Raw genomic sequence first — 19,718 nt, forward strand, 5'->3', positions numbered from 1 at the left:
CCTTCCCCTAGTCTTTAACTTCGAACATGAGGCAAACTGCTCACAGTTCTGGGAAGGCTTGTCTTACAGGCTTGCTTGTGCATGCAACAGTTTAAAATTGTTCGGCTTGCTCTTATGTACCTGGCTTCCAAGCTGCAGTTAGAGGCAGGGTAGGGTGGAGGCCCTGCCAACTCGATTGCTCATGACTAGTGTCATATGACACTTTAAAGATGGCTGAAGGGGAGAGTTGCAGCCCATCTGCCGCGGATCAGAAAGAAGACTTTGAAATTATTGACAAAAACCTGATTCCTAACGCAACCGAGTTGAAAAACGAGGGAAAAGAGAAAACTGCGGAAGAAGCAAGATGGTCTGCTCCTATCTTGTCGCTGGCTAAGAAAGCCTCGGAAAACTTAGCGCTGAGCTATGGCAACGCTCTGAAGTCTGCATCTTTGGTAGGATTCATATCCAAACCAGTCAGCAATGACAACACAGCAAAAACAAGTATGGTTATGCTTATTTAGTAAACTTGCTTTTATGGTGCACAAATAAGTTAGCTCCCATAAGTGGCGTTTATCAGTGTCAGTGATGCATTATTATTACTCTGAATTTATTTTTTAAAATCTGCTTCACTATTTAATATAAGCAAAATTATGCAAACAAGAGATGTAGAACTTAACGAAATATAACTAGAAAAATCCTAAACTCTTAATATATTTGGAAAAGTTGACTTTATTTTCTGTACATAAGGCTTTTGATTACTTTTCCCTTCTCCCTTAGCTCACCTCAGCAGCACCTGACTGCACTAGTAGGTGATGTGGCTCATTTCTTATCCTTCCTAGGTGGCTCAGAGAAGGAGCTATACTTATATGATTTTCATGACAGAAAGTAGACTAAGAAATAGATTTGTTATAATTACTCTTTTTACTATGCTAAAAATGCCTCCTCAGTTAATTATAGCTTGCTTTATTAAACATCCATATTTATGGATGTAACAATCCATATGGATTTATGAAACTAGTCTCTTACAGCAGAATTAAAAGGGCTTTAGTTGGATCCTTGTGCAAACTGAATCATTTGCTACCATCTGAGTGATACTCAGACACTGGAAACAAAACCATTCAAATGTATAGTAACTGGTGACACTAGTCTTGTCCTCCAGGCTCCCAGGCTAGTGCTAAGTGTTTTTGGACCAGTGGAGCTCTATTTTGGTTCTGACCTTCTTGTTTTTAATGATATTTAGTACTCAAGCTGGAGTTCTCTGGGGATGAATTGTGGCTATATGGGGAAATAAGCTACTGTTGGGGTTTGGTGGGGGGGGCGGTTGTTTGGGGGATTTGTGTGTGTGTGAATATTCCTTGATTTTTGCATAGTCAGGAGAGTTTAAAATAATAATCTAGTTTTCCAGGACAGAATTTAGATTTCCCTGCATCTATTAAACAGTCTCAAACCAAACTTCACAGATTTGTTTTCTGGATGCCCAGCTTGAGAACCTGGAATCTAACCTGAGGAAGGGCAGAATATCCCAGTGTCTTCAGTGCATTGGGATTGCTGCTATGAACATACGTAGTACAACAGAACATACAGCATTTGGGGGGGGGGGGGTGGTTGGGGGGGGGGTTAAGACATTCTGCCTGAAATAGAGCTCCCAGACTTGATGGGACTTTTGCCATAATCTTTCAGCTTCCTATCTGTAAAATAAGGAAATACAATACCACCTCACCAGATTGTTCAAAGTATTTGGATAATATGTTGATAAGTTTATAGAAAATTCCATGAGAAAAATCTGCTTATAACTTAGATTTAAAAAAAAAAAAAGTGAACAGGCACTGTTGATGACCTATTCTGCCCTCCTGTGTAAATGATTTCACCATTACCCTTGACTAAGCACAGTAAATTTGATTTAAAGGAGGTATTTTTAATAAATAACCTGGTTCTGAGGCCTGCAAGAGGACCTGTGGAGTGCTAGCAACTTGTTCCTTGTTGCCATCTCTTCCAGAGATTTTATAGCCTCTATCTGCTACTTCAGATCTGTTGATCACTTTTAAAGTAACTAAGTTGGACAGACAGAAAAGGAAAGGCACACCTTAAAACTAGTGTCTGCCACTGAAGAAACTCTCCTGCCTGGCTGGAAAGGTGGGGAGCTACCAATCTAAATACAAATCAAGAAAGACTTGCAGTTTTAAAGACCTAGTGATGGAAAACTGTCAAGTTTTCTTCATGCTTCAGTTGTTTTCTTACTTCAAGGCCTGCTGAATAGTGTGCAGTAAACAAGGCACAGGGCTTCAAAATGATGTTAAAACAAATCTGTTGAATTGGATGAGGTAAGAGACTGTATGATCATGTCTGTGATCTTTTGCACTTAAGTAACTCAATTCCTAATATTCCAGGCCTGGCTTTGGTAATCCATGCTGCTCTAATACCTGACTATTTTGTGTGTACCAACTTGTACAAAAGATGTACTTGACTGTCTAAACTTGCAACAGTTTAAAAATTAGTTCAGGTGATTATTTAAACTTAGTACAAACACTTATGATGACATAGTTTACATTTAAATTTGTGTTCATAAATAAATTTTCATTCACAAAATTAGCTTAAAGACTTGTGGCTAATACAATATACATCTCTTGAGCAAGGCTTACAAGCAAAACATTCCTGACAACTAAAAATCCAAATTCAGGAAACCATCAAAATAACTTGATGAGTTGCTACTGAAGCATCCCAAAACTTAAGGAAGGCCACCGACTTTCTATTTCTATAGCCAGCTTTTTTTCTGTTCCTAACATGTAGCCTGGCAATGCTGACATCAAATTTTCAAAATATTATAACCCTTCTAATTTTCAGTCTCATCTCAGACATTATAAGCAGTTCTGAGACATCCACTACGCTGACTGTAGATAGTGATATGTTAGAAACAGCCTACTGAGAAGACAAGACTTTGTGTGCTTCTTTTGGATTTGGATTAGAAAGACTGTTTTGGCTCTTCCACTAAACACTGAACTAACACTGTGCACGATAAGGAAGGTAATAATGAAAATTAGTACCCAAAGACTTTTGCATGCTGTTAGGAATAGCATTAGCAATCTTGCATGTGACTGATGCAGGGGCTCTACCTGTTAAACTTGGTCTTCTGTGACTGCTATTTCTGCAGGGAGCATTACCATGTTTGATCCGCAGGTGAGAGCAGGATTCTCCTAATGCAACATCGTTGGCTCAAAAGATCATTTACTTAGCCTTGGGTCTGCGGTTGGCAGCATCTGCCAGAACCTGCCTTGGCTGAGGATAAGCAGTAGCTGGCAGCCTGCTTCTGTCTCGCCCCTTCTCTAGCTTAGCAGGAGGAGCGCTGCCCTGTCCCGTTAGGGGAAGGGGAGCAGCGTGCCCCCTCCGAGGCGGGGATTGGCGCTGAGAAAAGCGGGGACGGCGCGGCTGGCCGAGCAGGCTGAGGCCTCTCTGGGCTGCGGGCGTTTGGGGTGCACTCCTCATCCTCCCCCCCCCCCCGTCCTATATAGCTGCAGCTGCCTCGCAGCCTTTCGGGAAGGCGTGGGGGGAGCCGCAGTACCTGCCTGGAGAGCCGGGGAAGGGGCAGGAATAACGACTGGCGCCCGCTCCCCGCGGCTCGGGCAGCTGCGCGCAGGGGAAACCCTTTCTAAAATGGCGCCTGCCGCCGCGCGCGGCTCGTCCCGGGCACGCTGGGTCTCGCGAGAGTTCCGGGGGCGCCGTTGCTGTGGCAACGCGGGGCGCTGGGGGAGCCGGGCCGCAGCCCGCAGCGCCCCCGCGGGGAAGGGCCGCGGGCCCGGGCCGCCCCCCCCCCTCACCGCACCGGCACCGGCACCGGGCCGCTCTCCGCCGCCGGCTGCGGCTCCGCGAGGGCAGGAGCCCCCGCCGCTGCCCGGGGCCTGGTGCTACCCCGCGAGCTCCTCACGGAGACCGTCGCTGGGGGGGAGAGGGGGGGTCACCGCGGCCTTGTCTCGCACCCCGCGCTCCTCAGGCCGTTCCCTCGGCAAGATGGAGGCCGAGCCGGCGGCACCGCTCGCACCGCTGCTGTGACAGCCAGGAAAGCGGAGCCTGCGTTTCTAACAACCCCTTTTTCTTTCTTTTTTTCGCTTCTTTTCCCGCCCGTGCCCCCCTGCCCAGCTGTCCGCTGCCACACGATGGAGGAACGCGCAAACCTCATGAACATGATGAAGCTCAGTATCAAAACCCTGATCCAGTCGGCCCTGAGCCTGGGCCGGACCCTGGACTCGGACTTCCCTCCCCTGCAACAGTTCTTCGTGGTGCTGGAGCACTGCCTCAAGCACGGGCTGAAAGGTGAGCGCCCGCGTCCTGCCGCCCCGATGTCGCCAGGGGCAGCGGATAAATGCGGCTGGGTTGTGCCTCGCTGCCTGTTCAGTCGGACTTCAATATGAAATTAATATTAATTGCATACACTATATGCAATTATGTTTGTCGGTGTTCCCCATATACCTACGGGCTTACCTTCTAATATGCCCCGTATTGACCGTTGCCTAAAGGGTCAAGGGTTTTTTTAATGTCCCATTTCCATAGGAGGAGGTGGTAAGATGAAGTAAAACATAGACTAAAATTTGTGACTCTGGAGTTGGAGGCAGAAGCCTGTCACTTTTCCTCACAAACTTCTCTGTATACTCTCTTTAGTGAAGAAGACTTTTATTGGACAGAACAAATCATTTTTCGGCCCTTTGGAGCTAGTGGAGAAACTTTGTCCTGAAGCATCAGATATAGCAACTAGTGTTAAAAATCTGCCAGAGCTGAAGTAAGTTGATTATTGGGGATGATGCAATTCACTTATTCCTCTGGGAAAAAGAATGCTTCCTATACTCTCTCGCCTTGCCTTATTGAGATCTTGTTCTCAAAGGGAAAGATCGTGTACGCTGGAGGCATTGGCTTTTCTGAGAGGTAAAGAGGGCATCTTAAGGTATTCTGCTCTTCTAATTCAACAACACTGTCAGATTAAAAATAGCGTTTGAAAACTTCTACAAGCTTGCTGTTGAGTCTTCACAGATATTTTATTTCCTTTTCTTTCCATCACTTGTATGGCTTTGCTTAACTTTGTGTGTGCATGTGGTATTTATTTTGGGTAATTCAGGATGATGAAAAGAGACTAGTATCGCTCCTAGATTCTCACGCTAGCAGACTGCATCAGTAGTTGGGTTATGAGTGAATCAAAGTATTGTTTACCTTTCCAATCGAGAAAGTTTTTACAAGATATTTTCCCTTCAGTGAAGCAATGGGATGTACTTGAATGGTTCTGTGTTCTGGAGACGACACTTCACTTCCCTTGGGATTTTGTGTTTCAATAAATATCTATCTTCCTCTCTCTTCCTAAAGGGAGAATTTTGAATTGCATGAATCTTCTTATTAAAATTAAAACATTTTAGTTTTACCAAAACTTGCAACTTTTCCTTTTAGGACTGCTGTAGGAAGAGGAAGGGCTTGGCTTTATCTTGCACTCATGCAAAAGAAACTGGCAGATTATCTCAAAGTGCTCTTGGACAATAAGCATCTATTAAGGTAACAGAACAGATGCATGTAGGTTGTATTCACTGAATCCTTGCGTTGCTATAGTAAGAGGTCTTTAATTGACTAGTTTAAGCTTTTTCGTGCAACCTGCAGAGGAGCAAGTTGTTCATTGTTTTTGCAGTGAATCTACAGATGAACAAGTAGAACGCTTTTCTGTACGAGCTTTGCATTTTGTGTCTTATGCAATAAACTGGTGAGGAGGGACTGATCAACCTATATGTTAGAGCTATATAAGGGCTACATTGCCATTTATGTGACTTCAGTGATGGAAGTGCCATTATAATTGTTATGATGTGCAGTGATGCCTTATAATGTTTCCTCCAGTGAATTTTATGAATCTGATGCACTGATGATGGAAGAGGAAGGAGCGGTCATTGTGGGTCTGCTGGTTGGACTGAATGTTATTGATGCAAACCTTTGCTTGAAAGGAGAAGACTTGGATTCCCAGGTGAAGAGTAGAATCTAAATAAGATCAGCCATTAAAAGATTTCAATAACAATTAAGTGCATCCGTAAATACTTTAATGAAATGGTTCCTGCGTTCTTAGATCTCGTACACAACTTGGGTTAGCTTTGTCTGTGTTTTCATAAACAGGCATTTGAATGCCCTATGAGAAATCAAAAATGAACTAATCTAATTACAAGAGAGATATTTTCAAGATTAGCCTGCCAGTTTAAGCTTTGGATTTTCCGAGTTTTTAGGGACTTTTGTTTTGAGGGTTGTGGGAGGGGGTCTGTTTTAGGTGTTTTTTTGGTGATGTCACAGGCATCTGCTGCTTTAATAAACAGCCCAGGAGCATAATGAATGTTTTGGGGTATTTGTGGTTCAAGCAAATGTAGTTTCTATGTTTAATTTGATGTTATGTGTCCCATATAGGAGCATGTACTTTTTTTTTTTTAAATTCAGTGTGGGAAACATGACATTAGTATCTGTCTTTTAGTAGCAACTCATGGAATCACTGTTAAAATTAGTAACTGCTAGGAAGCTGAGCACACTAAATTTGGTCTTCATTTTGATGCTTTTACGACAAACAGCAGCTCTTTTACAAGCTAACTTCAGTTGGGAAGAAGATAGGTGTTATCTGCCTTTCTAAACTTAAACTTTGTTTGGAAAAAGGTAAAAATGTAAAGCAATGCATACTGCTATTCAGAATTTCACTGTGAAGATATATTAATGTCTTAAATTTATTTTTCAGGTTGGAGTGATTGATTTTTCCTTGTACCTTAAGGAAACCCAGGACAGTGATGGCAAACAGTATGTATGGTGAATTACTGATTCATAATTATTAAGGTTTTTTTAAAGAGCAAATGCTTTCAGACAGTCAGGGCTACAGATGTCTCCAGTTCTTTTAATTATCCAAAAAAGAGAATCCTAAGTGGATTTGTTAGCTAAACAAAAGTACTAGCTTTCAAAGGTTGAACTATGGCAATTTTAACGACAATACAGTGTGGAGAGTCTGTTGTGTCCCAAGCTGGGACCAAATTAAGAGCATTGGAAGTTTCAGGTAGCATTTTTGTTTGTTTGTAGGCAATATGATCTGCCAGGCCACCTGCTAAAACACTGCCTTGAGTTGTTTCAGAAATGCTCTTGATTAAGTAGCTGTCTTTGTGGGAGAGGTTAGTTAAGGAAAAAACAGTCTGCTTTTTACTGAAGTGTTCAGTGAAGCGTAGACTGTAACTGGTAGTATCACTGTATCTAGAAGACTTGTGGAGAGAGAGGGCTTCATAGTTTGTTTACCTCCTGCACTTCAGAGCACTTTCCTGTTTAGCAGCTGAGGAGATACAGCAATGCAAAGTATGAGGAGTGACATGTACTATACAGGGGGTATGGCATGAGATCAGTAGTACCTGCAACCGCTTTTAGCCCTTTCCTTCTGAAAGACTGACTTTCAGATCAATAATGTGTCTTGAAAGCTGCTATCACTTCATGTTGTACAAATAAGTGCTTAATTAGTTTCACTTTCTTAAATTAAAAGCATATTCCAGTTCTCTTCATTGTTTCACCTACAGTCAACTTCAGTATAGTTTTAAAAAAATATTATGAAAGAGTGGAAAAGTAATTACTTTATAGAACATCCAGATACTCTTCCTTTCCCCTCCCCAACCTTAGGAAATACATTTTTTCCAAGCTTAGCATGTAAGATTAAATGAAGTCTGTTACAGGGGACATGTAATACAGTTTTCTAATGTTTGCTGCTCTGTAAATCTATCCTTTCACCTCTAAAATCTTAATGGTATCCCAGTAACTTCCAGATCTTCAGACTAAAAAATATCTTATCTTCTTACTGCTTCTAGCCTAGTTCACGCACAAGTATTTTTATAAGGGGGGGGGGGGGAAGTTCCAACTCGGATATGTTTGCAAGTCTTTATTGAAAACCCTAGTACAAACTAACTCTTTAGAGTGAAGAGAAGTTTCTTCTCAATAAATCAGTTCTCATTTTTTACAACTAGGGATGGAGGGATTACTGCTGTGCTTGACCAGAAGCATTATGTAGAAGAACTTAACCGACATCTAAGGTGAGATTTTTGTCTGTTCTGATGTACAAACACTTGTTCTGTTTAGCTTTTCTAGTATGGCTTTAAACATCTCCGTTGTCAATCTTGTAGATTTTTGTCTGACTTTGAAATGCCTTTTCTGATTCTTTGCCAAAAATCTTAGTTTCACTTTTTAATCTTGCTCTTCTGATGCAGAATGCAATGCAGAAAAATAGTCTTTTAATAATAGTTGGGTTTTTTTCTGAGACTTATTTATGATTAACAGATGATTTTGAAGATACTTTTTAAAGAGAAAATTCTTACAAGTGCATCTGAAAGTTTGTTTTTCAGATGAGGACTCTGTGCTCTTTTCTCATGGGTTGCTCAGTGGAAGGAACAACTTCCCTTATCCTCTTGAACATCAGAGAGGTGTTAGACTGCAAAAGCTAAGCTAGAGCAGGGCCACAAACTAATACATGTGTCTATACTTGGCACCCAGTTGTATGTCCTGTCATAACTGGCCTTCCTCTAGGTTTTTCCCAGCTCACCAAAGTATTTCATTGTCAACAAATACAAGATGGTAACAAAAACTGGGGGTGGGAATAAATGCTGAATGTTAACATTTCTTATATTTTTTTTTTACATTTTTTTTTCTTGTTGCAGTTGCACGGTTGCAGATCTTCAGAACAAAATAGACTGTTTAGAAAAGACCAATTCAAAACTCCAGGAAGAGGTTTGTGTCTAGTCTGTTAAATATTTCTTTTTGTAAACCTTCCTATATTCCCTTCTTAGCTCATTGCTATCGGTGGCAAAACTCCCTAAGAGTTTACCTTAGACCTGGAATGTTTGAGTTGGTGCTTATGAAGTATGGGGGATTGATAAGACTGGCATGAGTTGGCACACTTGGCAAGCTCTGCAGAAAGCTTCTGTATTATGTTAGTAATTAAAATGCTTTGGGGCACTTATTTGTTAGGCAGGGTTTCCTTAATTAAGTTTTTCTTCTTGCAGTGGTGCAATGGTGTCTCCAGCTAAAACTAATTGTATTACTAATGAACATGATTCCTCCTTCTTCCTGCTGTGCACACACTTTTGTTTGCATTTTTAATGTCAACTAGAATAGAAGAAAGAAAAAGAGAAATAAAGAATTGCACTACAGTTTGGAACTCTTTCCTAGCTGAGAACTGAAATATAACTCTGCAGCACACATGACAAGGGTTTGGGTTTGGTTTGGGGTTTTTTGGGGGTTTTTTTTGCCTCCTTTCCTTTAGAAGTTCAGTGTATATCTGTATAGTCCAATTTCCAATCCTTTTGGGGTATCTTCCCATTAAAATGCCTTAAGGCTTCATCAGTAGACGTTAGCCCTGATTTGCCCCATGCCTGCTAGTTCATTCCTGAATGAACAGCACAAACATTTGGATTTGGGCCTGAGGACTGTCCTAGGACTTGAATGATAAATACCCTTCATTTAAGGGTTGAACAGAGGCCTTAACTCATATACAAAGAAAGAGGTTAATGTGGTAATCCAGTGAGCTACCTGACCAATAAATGAATATTTGCCAAGAATGGCACAAATTAACTTAGCTTCTCTAGCAGCTGTGCATGATACTGTTTTGCACTAGGATGCATTTCTTTATACAGCAAATATTCAGAATAACTGATGAGGGCATGAAGCAGAGGTCAAGTGAGCAAATACTGGTGGGCTTACAAAGTTCGGCTGTAGAGCGAGTATGATTGCAAAGGAAACGGGTTCTGGGGAGAATGAAAGAGCCAGGGAGAGAAGTGAGTAGTGCATCTGCTACACAAGCTGAGCTACGAACTTTAGAGCTCTTGCAGATGTTACATGCTTGTATAGTGATTAAATATTGATACGGTCCCTTTGTAAACAGCTCGCAGCAGCAACTGACCGAATTGGATCGCTTCAGGAAGAGCAGCAGCAGTTAAAACAACAAAATGAATTAATTCGTGAAAGGAGCGAAAAAAGCGTAGAGGTAGGACACCTATTTAAAGATCATCGGAATTCGAAAAATAAGCCCTTGGTTTTGTTCAACTGTAGTTCAGTACTCTTGCAGCCACTTTGAATTTGAATGCTAAACATTCGGTCATACTGCATGCTACTGTTGATCACTGCTTATAAGTGCATAATATGTGCAGACATTAGGTTTCACTATTCTCTACTACAGACTTAAACATGTAATTGCAGAATGGAGAGGGGCTTAAAGTATTATAACGGTTTCTTTTTATTTTTAATCTATTCTTTGAAATTTCTGCTTCTTAATGTTTGCCAGCTTATTAATTGTAAAAATAATAGGATTTTGTTTGAAATAGCACATGGAAATACTGTATTCCGCAGAGGAATTTGAGGCATACTTTAAATATGTAATTTTGTCGTCCTACATAGCTTTTTTGCTAATGTTTCTTCTAGGTTACAAAAGAAGACACAAAGGTAGAATTGGATACCTATAAGCAGTCACGCCAGGGTCTGGATGAAATGTACAGTGATGTCTGGAAGCAGTTGAAAGAAGAGAGAAGAATCAGGCTGGTGAGGAAACTTAACTATAGAAAGTGAAATGAAAGACTCAGATTTTTGTCTACTTTAATGTAGTGTTACAAACTTTTTGCAACTATCCTGAATTCGTAATGGATTTGCAAGCAAGATGTCGAACATAGATCACTTGCAGTGTCTGTAAAGAACTGGAAAGCTGTGTTTTTTGGAAAGCTGAAAATAAAAGATCTTCCACTGTATGCTGTAATAATGCTGGTAGACTCTTAGAGACTAAGGTAAGAGCACAAAGAAAGGTATCTGCCTTTATGGAGGAAAATATGGTATATGCTTAACAGTCACTTCCATGGTGAACTTTGCTGCTAAGTGACTGGTGAAGAGGCTGCCAAGGCTTGCTGAAGCCCATGGCTCTAAACCTGCCGGTCTCCATCTGCCACAAGTGCTTCATTTGAAAGGCAGCTAAGTTGCCCACTGAACTCCGCGCTCCAGAGCAAGGGGGCAGATCACCTGGTATGATGTAGAGACCTGAAATAGTCTCAGATAGTATTTTGTTCTTACCAACTTGCCATGGTATCTTCTCTGTAAAAATCACAGTTCAGTATTAGAGAGTAATATGTAGTTCCTATGTAGGGTTTTATGGGTTCTGGAAACACTTATCCCTGATGCATGACTATATAGCAGTAACTAGGAAATCTCTTTGTAAGGAACTAGAGAAAGAGTTGGAGTTACAGATTGGAATGAAAACAGAAATGGAAATTGCCATGAAACTTCTGGAAAAAGATACTCATGAGAAACAAGACACCTTGGTTGCACTTCGCCAACAGTTAGAAGAGGTGAAAGCTATTAACTTGCAGATGTTCCACAAATCTCAGGTATGTACATAATGATGAACAGAAAGAGCATCTCTAGTGGTGTTCTTCACCTGTTAGTCATGCACAAGGGAGCATGTACACATATATACCTCTGAAGTAATACTTATACATCAATTTTGTTAGGAATTTCTGTTTTAAAATTGTAGAAGGAATTGCTTAACTTCTCATATCATGCTTCATTGGTGATGTGAAACTGGGTGTGTTTGGACAGAAAGTAAGTCTCCTTGAATATGCTGCGTGGTATGTCATAGGATCATCCAACAACTTCTCAGAGACAAATGGAGAGCTCCCACAGGGGAGAAGGTGGTTTCAGGGGTCCCTTATTCTAGCCACTGAATGATTAGTCTTTTAACAAATGATGTAGTTACCTACTGCAGCCAGGAACCGTGTTGCTTCTTCCCATCTGTGTTGTCCTGCTTCTCACCTGCACCGGCTTTAACACTCTTTATGGTAGAAACCAACAACAGCCCTCTCTAAATCAATAGAAAACTAATAGTTATGGTTCTCATCTACCTTCTGTAGGCTGCACCAAAGGGTGAGATAAGTGCTATAGCCAGTAGGAAGGAAACATCAGATTTGGGGAGGGGGAGGTCTGGGATCAGGGTGCCCCTGGAGCTACTGCAAAGCTGTTGGATTGGTTTAGGTGTGCTGTGATACCCTCCTTTAGCATAAGACCCAACTTTCTGGATGTGAGATGTTAGAGAAGTAAGATGGAAAACATTTTGCTTGCTGGGCCTGTGTCCCTTCCTCCTCCTCAGTCTCTTCCTTACTTTGGCAGTTCTTAGATTTCTGCTCCCTGGCCTTTGGGTCATCTACACTGTAGGGCTTTGGGGTTGCTTCTGCGTTTTTTTGCTGCTGCTGTTTGGGGATTTCATGAAACTCGACTGGACAAGAAAACATGCTTGTAGGCATTTCTACAAGGAAACGATGGAGCGGTATTATTTGCACAGAATATACAGAGCTTGTCTCTGTTAATGAAGCAGAAGTTTACCTAGACTTTTTTTCCCCCTCTGGAGCCAGAAACCCCATGCCTAGGGGATTTCTCTTGAATTTTCTGGCCTGTTTCCTAGTGCTTGTTCAGGCTTGTCCTGGCCTCTTCTTCCTACGCAGATGCACACAAACTTACAAAGCAATGGCCAGTGAAACCCGAGCGTGACGGTGTGTGCCTTTGCACTGAATAGCAGTATTTTCTTGATGCGGAAGCTGCTCTTTGGCTTCCTGGTTCCATACAGTAGTATCACTATCAAGTACCTTAAAGGGCAGTTGTTACAGTCAGATTGTAATAGTAACATAATTGATCTACTTATCCTGCTTGTGTGATCTGACAATTTCCTTCCTCAAACTCCTTTCTGAAAAAAAAAAAAAAAAGTTTTGGCTTGTAGTTGCTCTCTTAGGTCAAAACTTACTACGGTTAAGTTTTTCTGAGCTCTAACAAAGTGAGTTGAGGAGTGTCTGTTCTGGCCCATCTGTGGTTATTGGCGTTCTGTTTGTATGTTCTGGTTAAACCCAGGCACAGTCCGTAACAAGCTAAAACACTTTTTTTATATGTAGTGACAGACATTCTTTAAGCACTAACACTTGGTGCTTTTGAAAACTAAAATGTGTTGCAGGAAATATCTGTTCACTTTATTCCTACAGAATGCAGAGTGTTCATTACAACAGAAAAAGGAAGCAATATCATCCTTCGAAGGAAAAACAAATGAGATGATGTCTGCTATGAAACAGATGGAAGAGAGGTAATAATTACAAGCTCAAAATGTTAGTAGAAAGGTTCCAGTCTTTATAGAACGACCTTCCAATTCTCAGTATACCTGTGTGAAAGATCTGTCTCTCATAGGCATTTGGCCTTGTATGCCAGCATGCATGTTCTTTTTCCTTTCTCCTTGTTATCACCCTTTGCACTTGTCTGTTCTCTTTTCCCAGACACACATACACATAACTGACCAGTTTGAAAACCACAGCTCTTTCCATATGCAAACTATTTTAAAATGTGTTGACTTTGGTTTAAGAATAGGTATAACTCACGGTTTTTGCAGAAACAGTTGCTTTGAAAAACTCAGATTTTTTTCCACTAGTATTTTAAGTTCTGGCATTCTATAAAGATCCGTGCAGTAGATCTGAAAATAAAAATAAAATAAAATAATAATAATTACAGGGTATATGTAAGGAATGTGTGAATTGACTACAAACGTACGTGTCCCTTATTTTGTTGTAGATTGCAGCATGCAGAAAAGGCCAGGCAGGCTGCAGAGGAAAGATGCAACAAGATGAAGCAAGAACTCGCTGGCAGGCTTGACACTTGTCAGCAACAGATGTCCCAACTGGATAGCAAATGGTATTGCATCTGATCAGGTTTTTTCCTTCCCTTCTGCCATTTCTTTAACAAGTGTTTTGTATCCCTTTTGTGCTAAGGGCTAGAAAGTGATAGATTTGAGTCATATTAGGTTCAGCAAGTATTGATGGAAGTTTGCAAGTTCTAAGAAAGCAGAGTGTGTGCGCGCATGTGTGAAATGAACACTAACACGAGGATTTTGAAATGTTTTTCCAGAACATCCAATCTAGCACAGAGTACCAGTAAAAATCTGGTTGCTCTGGACTAATAACAGATTTTTCAAGTGCTTTGTTACCAGATCAGGAGATAAATACGGTCATGCTTCTAGCCTGAGTGTATAAGTGACTAATACCTATAGAAAAGGCTTCTTTCACTGTTCAGACTTCAGGGTATGGTGTCAGTTTAAACATAGCTGTTTAAGCACCCGTAGTCAAATATGTATTTAAAAAAAAAAAAAAAAAAAAAACCTTTCATCAGCATTGCCACTTGTTTGCTGTGACCTGAAAATACTAATATAATTTTGATGTCTGTTGTAACATCCCTATTCCTTCCCTTCCCAGAGCACTGCACTAGTTTTTGCCCCGTTTTGGACAAGGTTCCTTCTTATACCACTGCTATCCTTATAGTCCCATAGGATATTTTTCTGCTATATGGTTTCTTAGAATCACATATTTTTAAACAGCTCTACTCTGGAGAAAGAGTTAAAATCTGAAAAAGAACAGAGGCAAACTTTGCAAAGAGAACTACATCAGGAGAAGGATACTACCACACTGCTTAAAACAGAATTGCAACAAATGGAAGGACTGAAGAAGGTACGTGCAGTGCAAACAAGCCCACGGTTCAGGATTAAAGCTAGCTTAGAACCGTTGCAATACCTGCATCTTTAGCCGAGTGATTTCTTCTGTACCATTCTCTTCCTCTGAATGGTTTCAGAAAACTGGCTGATGTGACATAAACTCGCACATAAAATGCAAAGAGAAGGAACTTGGAGCAATGCAGGTCTCGGACAATAGCACAGCTTAGCTAGAGGTGGCTGGTGAGGTTGCTGCCTGCCCTTCAGCAGCACGAGTGTCTGAGCCGTTCGTCAGTCAGCGTGTGAAGCTGAGATGGGACAGCTGGGGACCAAAAGCTCATCAGCTGTCCCGTGTTGAGATACCCCTGCTCAGGGGGTAAATGGCAAGTTCAGAGCTTTCAGTGACTGTGTTAAGTCTTTAAACTGTATATAATAGCACCTATTAGGTCTTTCAACTGTATATAATAAGTACACATTTTCAAGCCTTCAGAATAGAAAAGAACTTGATTTAACTTGATTTTTAAAAAGCATGAGAATTCTTATTAAGCTAAAGAGAATCTGCTCCTGTGTATTTATCAGTTTAAATTTTGAAGGCACAAATTGTACACCGATATCTGTCTATACGCTTACATGTGCAGGCATAGGACTGCTGCATTCAGGCTAGGCTCAAGGATGTTTAAGATACCCTTGAGATTTTATGCTTGTTTTTAATAGGAACTGAGAAAACTGCAAGATGAGAAGCAGCAGTTAGAGAAAATCTGCGAGGAACAGGAGCAAGCCCTTCAAGAGATGGGACTTCATCTCAGCCAGTAAGTTCTAGAAACTGAACTCCTGAACATGACGTGACTTGGAGGACTGGTCTTCAAACCAATGTACAAAACATTTTAAAACACATTAAGTTATAAAGTCAGTAAATGTGAGAATTTTACGAAGCAATTACTGTTATACATAGGAAACTAGTCAGCCATGGGATGAAAGCAAGGGAAGATCCTTGAATGGGTGAACTGGCTAAGGTAGAAAATGGAGTACAGTAAAAAGCCAGTTCTCACAGTGGAATTCTGTGCTTTTTCCACATCATTTCTGTCACCTGTTTTCCAAATTGTGTGAAAAGAGGGTGAACACCGAGGTGACAGAGTTTGCTGGTGATATTGAGTGGTTCCGGGTAGTAACACAGAGCTGACTGGAGAGTTTAGACTCAGTGACTGGACAGTGCAACGGCAGGTGAAGTTGAACATACATAAGCTTGAAGTGTTGCAGAGGGAATAATCCTTGCTGTGCGTGAAATGATGCTCAGATATGAGCCGCTCGGTGAAGTCTTGGGGGCATGACAGAAAGCACTACGAAAACATTAGTCCAGTGTTCAGCAACACAGAGTGACTTGGATGTTAGTTCCTAGGGAGTAAAGGGAAGAGCAGAATGCCCCTCTCTTAATCCATGTGGGGCTGCGTTTCTAATACTGCATGCGGTTCTGATACCCAATCTCAAAAAAGATATTGAACTGGAAAAGATTCGGAAAAGAACAGCTTTTCAAAGGTGTCAAAAATCAGAAGTACAATTGAGAATGGCTAAGAGAGGCAACACTGCAGGGGGAATATGGTAGAGGTCATAAAATTAGTTGTGCAGACTTGTGAACACCTCAGCCCTGATCAGTGCTCTAGTGTGTGACTGATGCTACAACATAAGATAGTAGCAAAAGGCAGGTGCAGAACAAGTTGGTGGAGCTGGTTCTTAGCACCTGCCACCATGCTGTGGGGCTTACGCTCATGTGAGAGCTTGTGGGTTCAAAGAGAGACAGGACTGACTGATTCACAAACGAGACCCTCGCTAAGGCTGCTAAACGCACAGCCTTTGTGTCTGGCTCACCGGTCCCTAAGCTGCAAAACACCCCAGCCTGGGAGAGGGAGCGGGCAGCACCCGGTACTCCCTGTTTTTGTGCTCCTCCCTAGGCACCTACTCACAGATACTGGCAAGGAGAGGACAGTGGATTATGGGGGCTTCTGATTTGACCTAGTATTGCAATTCATGTTTCTCCCAAAGTATATACAATATGGAGGTTGTATCCTGTAGTCTTTGTGTATTTGTCTTCTGTGAAAATACGGAGTATTGGGGGCAGAGGGGATGTTATTTCTGTTCTCCTGAGCTCAGCTAAACTTTATTATATGCTTTCTGTAAAACCATTAAAAATGAATTCCATTTTAATATATGACAAAACTTTTTTTTTCCCAGATCTAAGCTGAAGATGGAAGATATTAAAGAAGTAAATAAAGCACTAAAGGTACTCTACATCTCATGGTTATTGTGACTTAACTGTGGGATGAGATCTAAAGGTTTTTAAGGAAAGGCATTTCTTAACTCCTAATTCATTTTATTATACTTACAAGATGGCTCTTGAAAAACACCACCAATGTTGGTAAATCCCCTCCAAACTTTCTGACAACCTGTATATATATGGTGAATTTTTGTTCCAATTTCCTAGGGTCATACCTGGCTGAAAGATGATGAAGCAACACACTGCAAGCAATGTGAAAAGGAATTCTCCATTTCAAGAAGGAAGGTAGAGTTGTTCATCTGATTTTCCTTTTTTTTAACCTTGTTCCTTTCCTCACAGAAAACAAAAACAAAAATTGCCTTTCATGGCACTCTTAGCTTGGTGGGGAAAATTGACAGCTTCAATTCTGGATCTTGTTGGCACGATGATGAAGTAGAGAAGTAGTTCAGTATTCCCTGTCTTGTTGCTGCACAGTAGCTGCTCTGGGATCTGGGACAGCTCCGTGCCCCCGCACCCGGAGCCAGGGCTGCGCTTCCTGTGTGCGGTGACGCGCAGGGTGTGCCAGAGAGCAGCTAACTAACTGGCACAACAGCTCGCCCAGCCCAAGGCCCAGCCTGTTCAGCCCATGGGCCAGGCTGAGCCTCCTGGGCTGCTGAACAGCTCGTGACAGCTAAGGGACGCCTGGCTGCTCTGCTCAGCCCTCTGCCTCAAAAACGACGCAGTAAAGGGCAGACCTGATCAGGAATTGGGGGTGATGTCAGTGGACGCTATAAAGTTTTAATCTTCTTGGCATGCTTAATCTAGGCAGTTGTGCTTACTTTAACTCTCTGTTCGTAGCATCACTGCAGAAACTGTGGTGACATCTTCTGCAACACTTGTTCCAGCAATGAACTTGCACTGCCATCGTATCCTAAACCTGTCCGTGTTTGTGATACTTGCCACACTTTACTACTTCAGCGATGTTCATCTAATTCCTCCTAAGGCTCTGGTAACCTCGGGAGAACCACTTTAACATTGGAAAAGTAGCCATTATTTTTTTAATTCTGAATTCCAGGCACCTTCTGTGCAGCACACTGGTGTTTAAATTTTCCACTGTAGGAAATGTCAGTGTAAAAACTTGTATGAATTATGCAAGTTAATGTTTCTCTAACTGGAATAATTAATTAATCAAGTGTTGGTTTCCATTAAAGGTCTACTTGAAAATAAAATGCAAACTCACTTTTCTGATTTTATACAGAAGTTATTTGTACTAAAATTTGTACATTACACTTCTCTGTTAACTTGATCCCTCTAGAAGTCACTTTTTCTGCACATTAACTTCATGGTTCTACTGTAACTTCACTTGAGCTGTTCCCACTTGTTATAGGGGCTAGTGTACAGTTTTGTATTTGCTCTAAGTAAAGAGAAGAAATGTCAATTTATGGATTGTCTACAGAAAAAGCTTTATGATGAGTGTCAATGAATGTGCCTTCACTATACTTAAGTCAAAAATAAGAAGTTATACTTGTTCTGAAAGTACCTGAACACAATATGGTAGTTACACAATAAAGCCTTTCATGAAACCTGAAAGTAACATTGTTTTGATTTTTAAAAGCTCCGTTAGTTAGTTATGTACCCTCAAAGGCAATGTTTTTGCACTGCAGGGTAAATACATAGCTTTTATAATACTTAAGTTATAGATGTCAAAAGGCATCTTAACTGAACACCTGGGGAAAGACTACTGTAACTAAAGCTAATGCTCTGCAGCAGTAACTGCTTCAGTACTTCTCAAGGGAAAAAGCAGTATAAAGCAACTGCTTTAACTAAAGAGTAACTGATATTATAGCTTCTATTCTCTGTGGTCTTTTGCTAAGGAAGATGCTTCCTGGAACCTAAAGTCTAAAAGCAGTATGCACTTACTGCTGAAGAAATAGAATTCAAAGTACACTTTGCATGCACTGCTAACCAGTCCCCAAGTGGGGGTAGTGTCAGTTGTTGCACAGCTTGTGCAGTGAGTGGAACACCAGCACCAATGATCATGGTTGGGAAGAAAAAGGTAAGAACAGCACCACTTTGCTTGAAGTGCTGCACTTTAGCCAAGGGTAGCAGGTGCTTAGGCTTTTAAGGAATATTTCTTTCAAAGACTTCACTTAAAATAATAGGTGAGATTCCTTCTCCACAGCACTTGCCTCTCGACTTTCTCCCCTAAAACACTAGCTTCCAGCAAGCAGGACTGGAAAGCATTCAGGTAGATGCAAACTCCACTAGCTTTCCTAGCACTGAGTTCAGAGATTCCTTACTGTAGTCAGAGTGCTGAAGCTTCCTTATAGCATCCATTGTTAATGAAGTATGTTTTGGTACAGAAAAGCTACCACTCTGCATCTGAGGTGAGGCACACCAGCTTTAACCCTTTCTAGCTATACTGATATGCAGCCCCCTGCACGTCTCAGCAGAAGGAACCCAAAACATTCATCAGCTAAGCTTTACACATTCAATTACAGAAGGCAAGCATGCTGTTAGAAAGTAACAGCTACATTTTATGTAGTAGGTCAAGGGGCAATTACTAAATAGCTATTTACTATTCTTAACTACCCAAGAGATTTGGTTTCAAAAGGCAGCTCAAGCATATTTGTCAAGTTGAAATCCTTATAAGAACACAGCTGGAAAGTGCATCAGTCCTAGTACTTTGCCTCCAAACAGTAGAGGCCCAGGGTTAAGCTGAAGTACAGAATCTTTTCCTAGCCTCTATTGGCATTCTGAAGTCCCATGAGGGAGGTAGCTTGAACTTGGTCATGTTGTAGCCCTGTCCCTTTGAAGCAGTGTACTTTTGGCACCTACACCAGCATGGGCTGAATATTTCTTCACTAACCCCACTGTTTTGGCTCAAACAGTAAGTTATCACCTGTTTACTATCCCACAAGGAATGCAATAGAATTCTTGCTAGAAGCAGTTAAATTACTCCACACCAGATGGACACTGGAGCAC

The 19,718-nt window shown here is 41.3% G+C and overlaps 1 protein-coding gene across 3 annotated transcripts; it reads left to right on the forward strand.

Moving 5' to 3' along the window:
* Positions 1 to 209: 209 nt before the first annotated feature.
* RUFY1 (RUN and FYVE domain containing 1) lies at positions 210 to 18,316 on the forward strand. 3 transcript variants are annotated; one of them, XM_013953490.2, is made up of 18 exons: positions 210 to 480; positions 4,111 to 4,284; positions 4,630 to 4,747; positions 5,404 to 5,505; positions 5,839 to 5,962; positions 6,710 to 6,768; positions 7,965 to 8,030; positions 8,652 to 8,721; positions 9,875 to 9,976; positions 10,411 to 10,527; positions 11,193 to 11,360; positions 12,999 to 13,096; positions 13,576 to 13,695; positions 14,375 to 14,504; positions 15,200 to 15,294; positions 16,712 to 16,760; positions 16,962 to 17,039; positions 17,592 to 18,316. In XM_013953490.2, exons 1-18 carry the CDS (start codon positions 210 to 212, stop codon positions 17,733 to 17,735), a joined length of 2,085 nt encoding a protein of 694 aa, XP_013808944.2. In that variant the 3' UTR covers positions 17,736 to 18,316. The 3 variants fall into 3 exon arrangements, with proteins under 3 accessions (XP_013808944.2, XP_013808946.2, XP_013808945.2); XM_013953492.2 differs by having other exon boundaries at positions 387 to 431; XM_013953491.2 differs by lacking the exon at positions 9,875 to 9,976 and having other exon boundaries at positions 402 to 480.
* The last annotated feature ends 1,402 nt before the right edge of the window (positions 18,317 to 19,718 follow it).

This window comes from Apteryx mantelli, chromosome 14 (assembly GCF_036417845.1).
Source record: "Apteryx mantelli isolate bAptMan1 chromosome 14, bAptMan1.hap1, whole genome shotgun sequence".
Lineage (NCBI taxonomy): Eukaryota > Metazoa > Chordata > Aves > Apterygiformes > Apterygidae > Apteryx > Apteryx mantelli.